Source organism: Phaethon lepturus, unplaced genomic scaffold (genome assembly GCF_000687285.1).
Source record: "Phaethon lepturus isolate BGI_N335 unplaced genomic scaffold, ASM68728v1 scaffold11268, whole genome shotgun sequence".
Lineage (NCBI taxonomy): Eukaryota > Metazoa > Chordata > Aves > Phaethontiformes > Phaethontidae > Phaethon > Phaethon lepturus.
The window spans coordinates 1-15,091 of NW_010556928.1; the positions used below are offsets into that span (position 1 = coordinate 1).

The 15,091-nt window shown below is 37.4% G+C and overlaps 1 protein-coding gene across 1 annotated transcript in view; it reads left to right on the top strand.

Annotated features, from left to right (window-relative positions):
• The first annotated feature begins 612 nt into the window (after window positions 1-612).
• Window positions 613-15,091, top strand: part of TDP1 (tyrosyl-DNA phosphodiesterase 1) — a 47,127-nt gene continuing 32,648 nt past the window's right edge. The window contains exons 1-10 of the mRNA XM_010292600.1: window positions 613-1,159; window positions 2,714-2,757; window positions 3,435-3,490; window positions 4,543-4,639; window positions 6,904-6,938; window positions 8,284-8,376; window positions 10,006-10,176; window positions 11,730-11,808; window positions 13,478-13,663; window positions 14,467-14,515. Coding sequence (XP_010290902.1) covers window positions 613-1,159; window positions 2,714-2,757; window positions 3,435-3,490; window positions 4,543-4,639; window positions 6,904-6,938; window positions 8,284-8,376; window positions 10,006-10,176; window positions 11,730-11,808; window positions 13,478-13,663; window positions 14,467-14,515 — 1,357 coding nt within the window. The remainder of the gene's footprint in view (window positions 1,160-2,713; window positions 2,758-3,434; window positions 3,491-4,542; window positions 4,640-6,903; window positions 6,939-8,283; window positions 8,377-10,005; window positions 10,177-11,729; window positions 11,809-13,477; window positions 13,664-14,466; window positions 14,516-15,091) is intronic.

Consider the following 15,091-nt stretch of genomic DNA (forward strand, 5'->3'; position numbering starts at 1 on the left):
GGGGAGAGTGGCCCTGACTCGGCTCCGCGCTCGTGTGTCTCCTCAGCCTGAGGGTCGGCGTGAGAAACGCCTATATGACGCCAGTGACTCTTTTGACTTTTGAAGAGCTTTCCTGTACGCGTCCCTTTCCTCGCCGGTTTTCCGTGTGTATTATTTCTACATTAGCAGCTTCCCACTTGATGGTTGCTCCCATTGCACGTGTTTCTTTGTTTCCTGGGCACAGAAACACATAACCCTTGTCTTATAGTTAAGATGGGAGCAGAATTTATAGCAGGGCCTGTTGTGATAGGACAACGGGCAGTGGTTTTAAACTACAAGAGGACAGAATTAGACTAGATCTAAGAAAGAAATTTTTCACAATGAGGGTGGGGAACGACTGGCACAAGTTGCCCAGAGAGGTGGTAGATGCCCCATGCCTGGAAACATTCAGGGTCAGGTTGAATGGGGCTCTGAGCACCCTGATCTCGTTGAAGATGTCCCTGCTCATTGTAGGGGGTTGGACTAGATGACCTTTGGAGGTCCCTTCCAACCCAAAGATTCTGTGATAAGGAAAAGAGACTTGAGCATAGCAAAAATGGACAAATTTTTTGTGTGTTTTTAATCACTAGGAACATGCTTCAGGAAGGTGCACATGGAAAATGGACAGTGTCTAGCAGTGATGAAAGTACTGAGGAAAATTCTGACGGTGAAAAACCGTCTACATCTTCACTATCGGATGCTGCACGTGGCAGAACAAGTGGGCCACAATATCCATGCTCTGAAGCTAGGAAAGTTGCTCAGAAGAGAAAAGCTTCTCCCCTGAAGCTCAGTGATAAAAAGGTTTCTACAGTAATACCTCCATCTGAAAAACAGAGAACTAGCCAAGCAGGCTTAGGCTGGTGTCTTTCTAGTAGCGATGAAGAGCCTGAAGATCAGGAGAAGCATTCCCACAAAGAAACACTGAAAGAAGAAAAATGTGATGCATCTGAAGAACATCCTCTGGGTCTTTGCGAAGATGATGAACTCTCTCAGAATCAGAAAGAGGAGGAGTATAATGAAACACCCATTGAAGCCCAAGATACCTGGGATTTATTGAATGGAGGAAACCCGTTCAGGTTTTTTCTCACTAAAGTCAGAGGAATTGAACAGAGCTATAATTCTGGAGCCCTGCACATAAAAGGTGAACAAGTGGCTTCTACAGAAGTGGGCTTTTGGGAGATTTGTTTGCAAGGGAATGCTTATTTTTAGTTTCTGGGTATTTTTAAATGCAGATATTCCTTGGTGTAACTGAAGCTTCATATTCTAAAAGTGTAAGTTGTGGAAATTGGTTGTGTTACCTTTGCCTTTTGCTTTTAGAAGCGTAGTGTATAAAGCATTAATTTGCTGATACTGCTTCTGTTGTAACTTCTGCGTTAGACTGCACAAATCTAATGTGCATTTAGCCAAGGCAAATCGTATGGCACTTCTTATTGCTGCTTTTTGTGTGAGTTAATCTGGGGAAAACCACTTGCCTTCATGGTTCTTAAAGGGATACTTTTCTTGGGTGCCCAACCATGCTCCCTGAGTAGTGGTTTGCACTTGTCTTCATGCTGCTGAGTGGTTTGGACCTAGTAATTCACTATTGATGCAGCAGAAGATAGTACTTCTGAAGTTCTGTGGCCAGGATTCATGGGCCCATTTCAATTCAATAAGAAGTGAGTGTAAGTCAAGATGGAGTGAAGTCTGTGGTGTACAGTACTGATACCTCAGGAATTCTGTGTAGTTGTAGTTTGATGGAAGGGGAACAGCTCTGTGCACCTGTAAACATCCCCTCATTCAGAAATGGAATCTCATACATCACAAGACAGAATCAGAAACAAGCATTAATAAGAGATTGATGCACAGAAATACAGGAAAATTAATAAGAAAAATTTTGTAGCTCTTTGAAGGAGAACAAATGACTGAAAACCTATACAATTAGGTTGAAACTTTCCCTCAGCCTCTTGTGCTCCCAATGAGCATTATTGATGGCAGCCTGGGGTCAGAGACCTCACTTGCTTTACTACTGTATGTCTTTATCTGCTTTGTGAATTCATTGTGGATTTTGGCCTGTCCTCTCTTAAGACTAGTGATACTGCTAGGTGATTAGTTGAGCTGGTGGAGGGGCTGAGTTGTTTTTGTTTACAGAAATCTGGTTTTGCAGGTTTAACAGAGAGAGGGCATGAAATATTTTGTTTATCCTAGAAGGGATTGTAAGATAAGTTTTCAAGTTGTAGCTGTGCTTCAGTTATTGAGGTTATAAATACTCAGTTGGATTAGTTTCTGTGTTACCATGAATGAACTGAGGATACATATACCCTACAATTAGTCTGCAACAGATAAATCTTCAAGCATTAACTATGCCCTTATTGCCTCTACCCTGCTGCAGTTCTCCTGAGCCTTCTCTATAGGGGCGAGGGGAGTTTGATGTCCCTCTCTTAGTACGATCTTGGTCTTTCTCCTAATGAGTTTTTAAAATCTGTTTTCTACTTGGAGAGGATTAATGTGTTTCTTGTGAACCCTTTATGGCCTTATGTTTATAAGGGAATCAGTGACTTGAATATTCAAAACAGAAAACTTAATTGTGAATGTCTCTGTTACACCAAGGCTGTGAACAATCTGGCATTTGTGCTGGGGTAGTTATCAAACTGTTCAAGATGTGAAATCTGTACTTGAACTGTTTTTTAACTCAATTATGCTTTAATGTGTTTAACAGATATTTTGTCTCCTCTTTTTGGGACTCTCATATCTTCTGCCCAGGTGAGTTTTCTGTTTGCCAAATTGATTTCACTTGCTTATTTCACTTTATTAACCGTAAACTTTATAATACCTATTTGTGCCATGTAGCTGATATTAGCAGGGAACTCTGTTAAAATACAGAGGGAACTTGAAATGTTTTCAACTGTACAACAATTTATTGAAATATAAAACTCATCCTATGTTCTGCTTAGAATTCAGGCAATTGTCAGTGCTTTCTCTCACCTGTTTTGGTGGAATGTGCAACTGAAAAATGCATATTTATGTGCATGTAAATGATTTCCATGAAAGAAAAATGACTTGCAATCTAGGAATGAAATTTTTGTTTTTGCATAGAAGTGTTTGCTATAATTTATGATATTAGCACAGGGCAAAGAGATGTTTCTTGATCCAAAGCTTCTTTTACCTTATGTGTGTGTGATTCTTTTTTCTGCATGTTAACTTTTATGAACACTTAATACATGCTTTTGAATAACTTAAATTCATTCCTGAATTGTTAAGAGAAATGAAAGAAAGCATGTAAAATTAAAAAATACACCTGTTTTTAAAACCTGCTGTGTATGCTGTAAATGGTATTGAGTGATGACTTTACATAGAAGGCTTTTTTGCTGTAGTTCATTGTTCTGACAAACTCTGCTTTTTCTTTTTAATGAGTCTGTTTTCTTTTTCTTCTGTACAAGTTTAACTACTGTATAGATGTGGCATGGCTTGTAAGACAGTATCCACAGGAATTCAGGTATGTTGATTTTACAAAGATGAAATGATACAGTTTCCAAACGATTCTGTTCATGCAAGTTGCTGTTATAACTGAATGACAAACACTTGTTTGCAGTTGCAGATCATTGTTACTAATTGTGTCTGTGTAAACTGTTGGCTTTCCTTGTACACTTATTCAACAGTTGTAGTTCTCTATTAATTTATTGCCTCTTAAATAGTCAGTTCAGTATGGCTGGTTTCTGATTTTTATTAATTAACACTTAAAAGATCCCATTGTGGGCCACAATGCAGTAGATGACCTCTAAAGATGGAACAAGAAGCTTTTTGCCATCTAGTTCACTGAGTCAAGAGTAAGGTAATGCAAGAGAAAGGAGGGAATGCAGGAAGGGCACAAGAAAACTATCCAAAAATGATCAGGATGATATGTCCTGGATATGAGATGGTTGGAGTTGCTGGATATTGTCATAAAAGCAGTTCCTATGTTTGCTTGAAATGCACTTCTGATGATTGCAACTGACTGCAGATGTAGTGAGCGTATGACGTACAGTTTTCTCTCCTCTTGGGGAATGCAAAAAATTGCATTTTACTGGTAGTGGAGTAGAACAGAGTCTTAGGAAGTGAATGTGAAATTACTGCCAGAGTAGACCTAGCCCTCTCCCTTTCCCTCACACTCTTCCCATCTTCTCCATAAAGTAACAATGACTAATTTTTCTTAGATCCACACTGTATATCAATACTTTCAGGGAGCTTTTATCTGTCTGTTTCTAGCTGTACAGACAAGATCTTGTATTACTAGTTATTATTTTGATGTCTGCTTTACTCCATGCTTCCCGTGCTTCCTGTTTTCCTTTTTTGTTTTTTCCTCCTTTAAAGTTTTCTAGTGTCTTTCACTTAGAGTTTCTATTGTAATTACTGCTTTTTTGAGTTAGATAATAAGACATTCAGATTTTAGTGCCATCTTCCTGCTGGGCTATCAGATTTAGGGGCCAGAATTCATAGCTACATGAAGGAGTGGTTTAGACTGATTACTAACTCACTTGATGTTTTAACAGTAATCTCCTTTTATTTAAGGAAGAAGCCATTGTTGATAGTTCATGGTGAAAAAAGAGAATCCAAAGCTGAACTGATTGCACAAGCACGCCCTTATGAGAACATTAGCTTTTGTCAGGTAATTAACATTTGTATCATCCTTTGGTTGAAATTAAGTCATCTGTTGCACTAAAATATCTTGTTATGGCTGGAGAGACACATCTTATGGGAAATAAAAAAATTATTGTTTTGCTTTAAGGAATATAGTTACCAGGACTACAGGAACATGGTAACTATGTTCCTGGTCTTCTGTGATTATGGTAGGCTGTCATCCACAGAAGGTTTGCACAGAATGGCTGCCTACAAAAATGTCATGGGGCTCATGGAAGAAGAGCTGCACATCTTCTCCACGAAGATGTTGCACTAAAATTCTTGTAATGGCTGAAAAGGAAGCACTTTTTGTGTGAAGTGCAGAATTTAGTCCTAGTGTTACTGCAATCTTAAGTCTCATCTAAGAATTACTATTCATCCAAATGTTTTACACAAGAAAATGCGTTACAAATAGTCTCCATAATACTGTTTAAATTGCTATGAGCACACTTCCTGGCATACGCCACTTTCTCTCTGATGTTATGCTCACTCTTTTGCTGTCCCTGAGTCACAAAGTTATTGGCTTCAGCCTGGGAGAAGGATGTGGTTATGGTAACTTGCCGGTGTTTCAGGCTTTTGCTGGGTGTGGAGCATGTTACTGATCATGGGGGTATCTTACCCTTGTTAGGAAGAGGGTGATCTTGGAATTTTGTCCTTCTCAGGCAGTCTGATAACCCTGAGCTTCCTAGAGATTGCTGTATTGATGCCAAACATAGTGAGTTCTCAAGCGCAGGATTTCTGGGCTGCTGTGTGCTATACACTTACTAATCAGGTGTTCGTTACTCCACAACTTAGTGCAACAATTTTAGATTAAGTTTTCAAATATGCTGACAATAAATTCATGTTTTTGCATATAATGTTTCCTTTTCACACATAACAAGAATTTTAATGTAGTATGTCCTATATGATAAACTTATTAGTGCAGTTGATAGTAAGTAGCAGGGGAAAATGGAATTTTTGATGATTTTCCTATTTGGGTATACTGCTTCAGATTCTTCTGGTAGTTTAAATGCATTCCATTATGTTAATACCCCAAAATGAAATGTAAGTATTTTAATCTTCTCCTCCATGCCCATATTAACTAGGCACAATATTGGAGCCATCACCAGCTGAAAGTATTTTCTTAACATTTATAACTCATGTTTCATTCTCTCCCTAGAAATTGTGCTCTAAATACTCTTTAAAAAAAAGCAAAGCACTGATAAAGAAGTATTTCTGTCTGGCTTCTGTCCTTTTCGTTGCAATGTTAGCTGCTAAGCTGGAAGCTGGTTGCAACAGTTATTGTATGCTTTGGAATCACAGAATGATTGAGGTTGGAAGGGACCTCTGGAGGTCATCTGGTCCAGCTCTCCTGCTCAAGCAGGGTCACGTAGAGTCTGTTGTCGAGGGCAATATCCAGATAGGTTTTAAATATTTCCCAGGAGGGAGATTCCATCGCCTCCCCGGGCAACCTGTGCCAGTGCTCAGTCACCCTCACAGTAAAGAGTGTTTCCTGATGTTCAGAGGGAACCACCTGTCTTTCAGTTTGTGTCCATTGCCTCTGGTCCTGTCACTGGGCACTGCTGAAAAGAGCCTGGCTCCCTCTGCTTTGCACCCTCCCTTCAGACATTTGCACACAGTGATCAGATCCCCTCTGAGCCTTCTCTTCTCCAGGCTGAATAGTTGCATAGTTGCAGTTCTCTCAGCCTTTCCTCGTAGGAGACATGCTTGAGTCCCTTAATCATCTTAGTGGCCCTTTGTTGGACTCTGTCTCTCCAGTATGTCTATATTGCTCCTGTATGGGGGAGCCCAGAAATGGACCCAGTACTGCAGGTGTGGCCTCACCAATGCTGAATAGAGGGGAAGGATCACTTCCCTCAACCCACTGGCAACACTCCTGCTCATGCAGCCGAGGACACTGTTAAGTCATATTTGCTGCAAGGGCATATTGCTGGCTCCTGTTCAATTTTGTGTCCAGCAGGACCCTCAGGTCCTTTTCAGCAAGACTGACCATTTTTGAAAATATTGCTGGTAAGAGACCAGAAATTCTGCTGGAGCAGTTCCAGCAAAAAGTTGCATTGCCATTTAACATCTAACTTCTAGAAATCAGAGTGCACTTAATGGTGTTGAGGGGAAAAATACTGCAATTTGTGATTTGTCCACTAGAGAGCAGTGAAATGAAACAAAATGAAGAAGCATCGCTCCTCCTTTAACATTCTTGCATATAGGAATGTACAACAGGATTTTTTAATGATCAACTTTTTAATTTTATAGGCTAAACTGGATATTGCATTTGGAACTCACCATACGTAAGTAATGGCTATGAAGCAGAAAGCTCCACTTCTAAAGACCACAGAGTTGGTACATTCAGTTACCATAATTGGACTAATTATGGTATACACTATACTAGTGTCTGGTGTCTTCAAGTATTTATGGGCTAGGAAGATAGATTATTACTCTTTGTGAAAATATAATTCTGAAGGGCTAATGTATATTGATGAAATTTAAAAGTAGTATCTTTCATGGTCTCTGTGTACCTTTCATTTATCCGCAAGTTATTTTAATGCCATAACACTGGGTTTCATAGAAATTACTGAGACTTAAAGAAAAATTTCCTTAATTATTTTGTGTTTATAGATGACAGGTTTGTTCTAGTTTAAGGAAAGAAATCAGCTATTAGGCAGGTATGAGATGTGCATGTTAGGCAATTGAAGGCAGTGAACTGCAGATCCTGGCTCTTAACTCACACCTTAATACCAAAACTGTAATGCAGACTTTATGTGCTGTTGGCAGGCCAGACACAACACTGATTTACTGCTCAGTTTTTGCAGTTAACATGGGTGATCTGGAAATAATTAGTGGATTTTGGGATCTTTTCAATGAAAAAACTTTAATTTGATATTATAGAAGTGTCATGAAGGGAATTCTATAGATTGCAAGCTACAGATAAGAACAGATTTAATTTTATGTCTTATAGTAAAGATCTTTTGTTTCAGGGCACTGCAGTATTTTTTTTATACATTAATACTTTTGCAGAACTCTTTTTATAAAACATGACATTATGTTAAACATTGATCTGAAATGCCCACTTAAGGTGCATCTGTGTTTCTGGTAGAAAGCATATTGACCTCCTCTGTTACTAGTTTTAAAACTCCTTTGTGCTGTAGTTGAGTTTAGATTTGTGGTAGATAAACAGCCTTTTTGCCTTGCCAATTGTTAGTTACCTACGTATCTCTTCTCTTAAACTGACAACTTCTATTTTAAAAGAACTAGGTTTTAATAAATTCATCTCTAAGCAAAGGCCTTCTAGTGTTCCCTAGTTCTTTTTTAAAATTATCTCTGAAGGAATAAGTTTACCTGAAGAACATAGCAAAAATGAATACTTGCAGAACACTTTCTATTTTTGCTTTGGGAAATCAGTTGCATGAGATGTTAAGCTGTACTCTGGAATATATTGTAAGATGCCACTGACAAAAATGTGTGGGGATAGTCTGACTGCCATACGAGTTTGGTATGCACGTGGATTGAAGTCTTAAGTATTTGCACTATGCAGAACAAGTCTTATGAAAGTAATTATCTTGCAGCATTTTAATGAATTTTTGATTTACTCTGTGTACTTGAAACAGATGAAATGTTATATATCTTTTTTTAAAGGAAAATGATGTTGTTGTTATACGAAGAAGGTCTTCGAGTTGTGATACATACATCCAATCTTATTGCTGAAGATTGGCACCAGAAAACTCAGGGGTAAGCAACAATTGCTAGCAGGTGTATGTTTACTTTAATACTTTGTGTAGGTATCTGCTGCTGCTGGAGACTCAATACTAGGTCAGATGATCCAGTACTAAAAGTCTTACACTCCTAAGATAGAGCTATCCTGAAAAGAAGAAAAAAAATCAAACGGAGAATGGTGGTAGCTGTCTAAGCCTGAACTCTGCTTGCTTTCTACTGTAAATAAAATTATGTCCTGAGCTGGCTGTTACCTTAAATTCAGTATGATTGATTTAAGATCATTTATCATGCCATGCTGTCTTTTTATAAGAAAAACTACCTATCTGTAAAGTACTCTTTATACCAATCTGAAGCAGCTATTTAAAAATTATCTTAATACTGCAAGAATAATGTGAATGTGCAGATGTTCGGCTTCTGCTGTGGCTGTATCTAGAATGTAGCCTGATAAATGCTGGGCACCATTGGTTCCAGTAAATGACCTGGTATCCACCCAATATCCTTTCCTTGGGAGGAATTTTCTTCCTGGTTTTTTTTGGTAGATGTTTTTAAACTTAACAGCCATCTTGAGACATATTTTTGTTTAAAGCACAAAAAAACAGGATGAAGTGACATGACATAAGGCCCCTCGACCTCTTGTTTTCTTGGCTATTTTTGTGGTAGCATTTTTTAGGTAGATCTCCACAGTAACTCACGGTATAAGATTTCTTCATCAAACTAATTGAAAATGGCTTTTTAGAAGTTACTGTCACCTTGACATCCATTTTGCTGCCATTAAAGATGGCAAGGTTTTGAGGCTTTTCACTTCTGTGAGGCAAACTCTCATAAGGATTTTTGAGTGGCAAAAATATAACCACTGACTTTTTTGCCTTTAAATCTTTTACTTAGGGGTGGCTTTAGTATCATTTGGCAGTTAGCTTTTTAGAAAGCTAAGGTGGCATGAAAATTGTTTGGGATGCTTAACAAGTTGCCCTACTAGTCAAACGTGAGAAACGTTTTTCGTTTTAGCTTTGCACAATGCTATAATATGCAGTATCACCAATATGATGGTTCACTGGCTTCTCTGTTTTATAGGCTTTTAAATTGCAAAAGATAGTATCAACATGTTGTAAAGTTGATAATGCAGAATCTTTGGTTTCCATGGCTACAATAATGTGTGACTGGAAGGAAATTTAGATGTTTTTCCCTGCATAGTGCCCACCCTATTTTATTCTGATGGAAGTCCTGGAGAGGCAAGTTGTCATTGTGGGCTAATCTTCAGACTATAGAGAACTTTCAGGCACCCTAATTGGGTTTTTTCTATATCATTACACAAACCAATAGCTTAGCAGAATGTGTTGCCGTGTTCTGTTCATACAGAAAATCTTGATGTAAGGACTACTCGTTGGTAGGTCTGAGCCTGGTCTGTTAAACAGTGATGAAAGCTGTAAATGTATGCATGGATAAATGTTGAAAGCATTAGCTTTGTGGTACTGAGTGTAAGACTTGACGATTCTGTAATTGTAAAGTAAAGGCAAGTCGCTTTATAGTTAGTATCACAATAAATCTGTCTAATATTCATTTAGGACCTTCAAATGTGCTCTGATCACTTACTAAAACCATGTGTTAATATTTGGTGTCCTTGTTTTTGTGGCTTCTTTTTTTTAGAATGTGGCTAAGCCCTTTATATCCAAAGCTACCTCAGGGAACAACTGGTTCTGCTGGTGAATCTGAAACTAATTTTAAATCAGACCTAATAAGTTACTTGATGGCTTATAATTCTCCTACACTCAAGGAATGGATAGATCTGATTCAAGAGCATGATTTATCAGAGACAAGGTATGTTATCTTGTTTTTATAGTAACTTGCGTGGGTGTTTTCCCCAAAAAATTAAACCACTCTGTTAAGATCAATTAGATCATGGGTTTATTTTGTAAGCTTACCTGTTTCAGACTTAAGTGTTCAAACATGAGTCTAACTTGAGGCAGTTTTCAAAATCTATCTTATGCAGATTATGTTGAATTGAGCAATTTCTAGCTTTATAAGCATATATTCTAAAGAAATGAGAAAAAGGTGCATTATCAGTAACTTGACAGAAGGTGACTGTAAGTAATAGGGTCTCAGAGTTTCATTTAAGTCAGTCTGGCTTGAATATTTGCTCCAATAAAGTTACTGGTGCAAAAAAGTTAGTTGTATTTGGTTTGTCATGTAAGAGGGATCATATAAACAAAGGTTATTGTAATGGGGATTTTATTAAGAATAGGTTTCAGTACTTTTAAGGAAAAGTTCGATCTGTATACATATATATAGAATTTTGCCCATTACAGGCATGGGTCATGTCTGGTAGGGCAATGTTATGTTAAACAATAATATACTTTGTCTTGAAACAGTCTTCTCTAATATCTTATTGCTGATACTACTTAAAATAATTCAGGATGCTTAATTCTAATAGGCACTGTGTTTCCACTGATACATGGTATTTACTTCAGAAAGTTTAAATCTCCCTGGCTGCTTAATAGCAGTTTTATAAGCTGGCAAAAACTTGTTGGAAAGAAAAGCTGAAAGAAGTCATAAGCTGTGGTGGAAATAGATTGAAACCTTGTCTAGTTTAATGCATAAAACAAAAAACGTGCTTTTTTCTTTACATGGAGTCTTACAAGATTGGGGGAAGGGGAGTGGAAAACATATGTACCTTATAGTCAGGTTGGCTGAGCCCTAGCTGATGTGAGTTTGTGCATGGGTTAGGGGAGAGAGAGTCAGTCACTTGTTAGGATAAGGATCAGTTCCTTGCTGAATAAAATATGTTGGGGGACATTCATTCATGGATAAAGCTAGGTATGAGATGCAGTAAGAACCAGCTTCTTAAACCGTCTTTGTTGTGACTATGGACAGGTCTCTTCTCTGTTCTCAGGGCAAAGTCAAACAGGTTACTAAACCATTATTAGGAAGACATTTGAAAAAGCTGTACTTTGTATCTTAACTATTAGGTGCCAAAATGAAATCTTGTACCTGAATCTGCTGATTTGGATGTAGCAGTAGATGGGCTTTGCTCAAAATTAGACACTCAATTCTGTGCCAGACGAGCTATTTGCATGGATTACTAACATCATCTATGTTCTGTACTTCTGCACACAGAAATAGATGCAGTTCCTGTCTATGCTAGAGAACAGCCTGGTGGTGCATGACAGCCATATAGGATGCTAATAATAAATTATACAGCTGAAAGTCCACTTTTCTTTATATTGTAAACCTTAAGTGTGAAAGAATAAATATTTATGGTTGCACTTCTGTGTTCAGTTTTGCTGATAGGTTTTACTGAAATATCTTAATACTTTATAATCCAAAACACTCCAGAGCTGCAAATAACTTGTGTTGTTTCTTTCTTTCTATAGAGTATATCTGCTTGGTTCTACCCCTGGACGATATCAAGGTAGTGATAAAGAAAAGTGGGGTCATCTTAGGCTCAGAAAGGTACTAAAACTGTACCATTTTTTTTAAATATCCTTTGAAGTGTAGATATAATTTTGGAGAGCATTCTTTAGTTCATTTCATTTTTTCCAGTTATGATCAGCAATTTTTTAATACATTGTTACAGTTTAAGTTAGCAATAACGTAAGCTTGCAATTTATGACAGTGTAGACTTTGCACATAATATTCCTGGGCATTATTACCATGGTCAGCTTGTGGCCCAAATTGTCATGTGCTTATGGATACCTGAGGAGTCACGGTCACTCAAGTTACTTCCTATCTGCTGTTGGTGTTTCTAACAAGTATGACTTCTCAAAGGCACTTGCTGAGGAAAGATGTGTTGATACAGACTTGCCTGCACATAGGGAACAGGCTTATTTTGTTTACTTAAATGTTAAGGGTTATTACTGTTTCTTTGTCCCCAGTGACCTGGTGAAAAAACATCAAATTAAAAACCAGTTTGCACAGAGATGATGTCATCAATTTAGTTAGGTTTTTAATTTTGTTCTACTAAATTTCTAAGATCTTTATTTCTTTTATTATTTTTTTAATGAACTGAATAATTAGGAACACGAATTTTTTTTTTACCTTCTCCCACATTATTTAGATAAGTCATAATGGTAAATCTTCATACAAGATTGCATATCTCAAGTTTGTAGGGCCCCTTCTTTTTTGGTATTTAGTTAGAATCAGGTGAGGTATTTTGTAATCTGTTGAATGCCTCTCATAATTGGGAGGATTTGCAATATGCATCTCCTGATGAAGTGGCATTATTTCAAATTCCATTGTGAATTTTACATGGAATTCTAATGCTGTCTGTGGCAAACTTCAGTGACATACAAAATGTCTATTTATCACATTGCTCTTCAGCACAAGGTTACTCTTTTAGACCTCCCTTTACGTGTAAAGAGCTTGCCCTTTCTGGTGTATGTTGTCTGCATTTTGTTTTCATTCAGTGTCTAGGCAAAAAAAACATAAAACAGAAAAAGCCTGTAAAGGATAAAGACAGTCCTGTGGCAAAAGTTTCTGTGATTAAAAAGACTTGTTGACAATGCAGATAGACCTGGCAACACTGCACTGTTGACTGAAGCAATTTAGTTGTGTCCTCTCTGGAAGGGGAAAAAGTTAGCCACTACGTACAATTTAATATATGCCTATATTCATCTGTTTTTAATGTGACTTTAAATTCCTTTCACAACTAAAGAACTCCTCTAAAAGGATTATTTCAATTTTCTCTTCAATTGTTCTTTTTTCCTCCTCTTATTCTGGGCTTCTATTGTAGCTGGGGCTTGAGGATATGAAAATAATATTATGGCCAACAACCACTAAATATAAAAAGATTTAGTGGCTTAATTTATTGTGACTTCTGAAGCTAATGTTTCATGTTTTTAGGAAGAGCTGCTAGCATTCTTTTTACCCATTATTTAATGGTTGCCTTCAGTGCTTTTGGATAAAATTTGTGCTGTTTGATCTTCTCTTGAAGGAACAGTGGGTTTATTTGGAGAGCCTGATGACTTCTATTGCAAAGTTAAAAAGATAGTATGAATGTTAATCTCTTGTCAGAAGTGAGTTACAGAGTATTTATTTTATCAGAAGTGATATAAAACCCTTAATTAAGGTTTTCTTTGCCTGTTGAAGTCTAACAAATTAAAACATTAATTTCCCTCACTAGCTTCTGAAAGAGCATGCTTCGTCAATACCAGCACAGGAATCCTGGCCTGTTGTTGGACAGTTCTCAAGCATTGGTTCAATGGGAGCTGATGGGTCCAAATGGCTGTGCTCAGAATTCCAGGAGAGCCTGGTGGCTGCAGGCAGCAGTGTGACAACTCTCCTTAAATGCGATGTTCCAATTCATTTGGTATGTCTTTTAGATGCTAGTGACCTTTATTTAACATTTATTCATTTGTTGTTTAAATCTTAGTCATTGTTTTGCTTTTAACATTTGGGAGACATTAATGTAGCTTTCATCCTGAAATCAGAAGGATGACATTTAGTGACACTTGTGTATGGTATACTATAAAAATGTACGGTAGTTTCTATCTGCATGACACTGGTGTATATATAATCTGATCAAAATTATATTCTTATTCTATAGCTTGTCTTCCATTGAATTTGTAGATGCAGCTGTTTCTGCTACTGAGATGTAACTGAACCCTGAGTGATTAATACCTAAACCAATTTTTTTTCTAACCTGGTTATTTTGGTCAGGTTATTAGCACAGTTAAGAGGAGAAGCAGAAACAAGTTTGTGACAAGAGCTTGTTAAATCAAGGACAAAATGTTATCAAACTATGCCCTTAGCATATACTAATTGCCTCTGCATACTTGTATTTGAGATATGAGTCTAAAGTCTCATAAAAAAAAGTTAAGAGCTTACTTTGAATACCATGGAAGTGTTGGAAGCAGAGTTGTTTGAATCTTGATGGCTAATTTTGGTAAGCTCTGCAAGAGAGGTAAAAATATCTTTGTTACTGGTACAGGACTAGTTTTAAGCTGCAGTGTAACTTTATTAATTCTGAAAAATGAAGCTTTTAATGCTCCTTTTTTTTTCCCCTTAAGTAAGTTTTCTTTTAAGGTGATTTTTTTGTTTGCAAATTGACAGCTTGTGTATTTAGAATTTTGTTATTAAGGTTACTTTTTGTTTTTCCTCCCCTCCATGAAGGTTTATCCTACTGTGAATAATGTGAGGCAAAGTCTGGAAGGCTATCCTGGTAAGCAGATGAATGCCCATTTATTAATCTTTTGTGGACATAATGTCCTGCAAAATCACATCAGTGGTTGATGTTGAATGAATCTGAAGTTATCTTGCTGACAACTTTGTAGAATAGGTGGCTGTAGAAATCCTTTTGTTACTGTTACCGGAGCTCTGACTCCAGCTCTCCATCTGTGATTGAATAGAAAAAGGGTTGTGGGCACTGGTATATAATGTTTAAGTCTGTGTAGCCACATTCATAAGTCACTGTATAGGAGAAAACAGCTCTTGCCCACTGTTCTAACTCCAGTCATATTCTCATTTTGGCAGAAAATTCAGGTTTGTGTGCCAAGTTCTCCTTGTGTTTTCTTTGCAGTGTTACCCTGCAGATCAGATACAATAGAGAATAAGATGTTTCACTACTCATTGGTTTTTTTTTAATACTGCAATATGTAACTGTTCTGTTCAGTCTTCCCATGTTTGTGTTCATGAAATCAGGATATTTGTATAGACAGCATAGCCCCAGCCAACCTGAAAGAGGAAGAGGTACTGTAGCATTCTGATGCAGTGAAGCCTGTGTTTCTCAGAAGGAGGA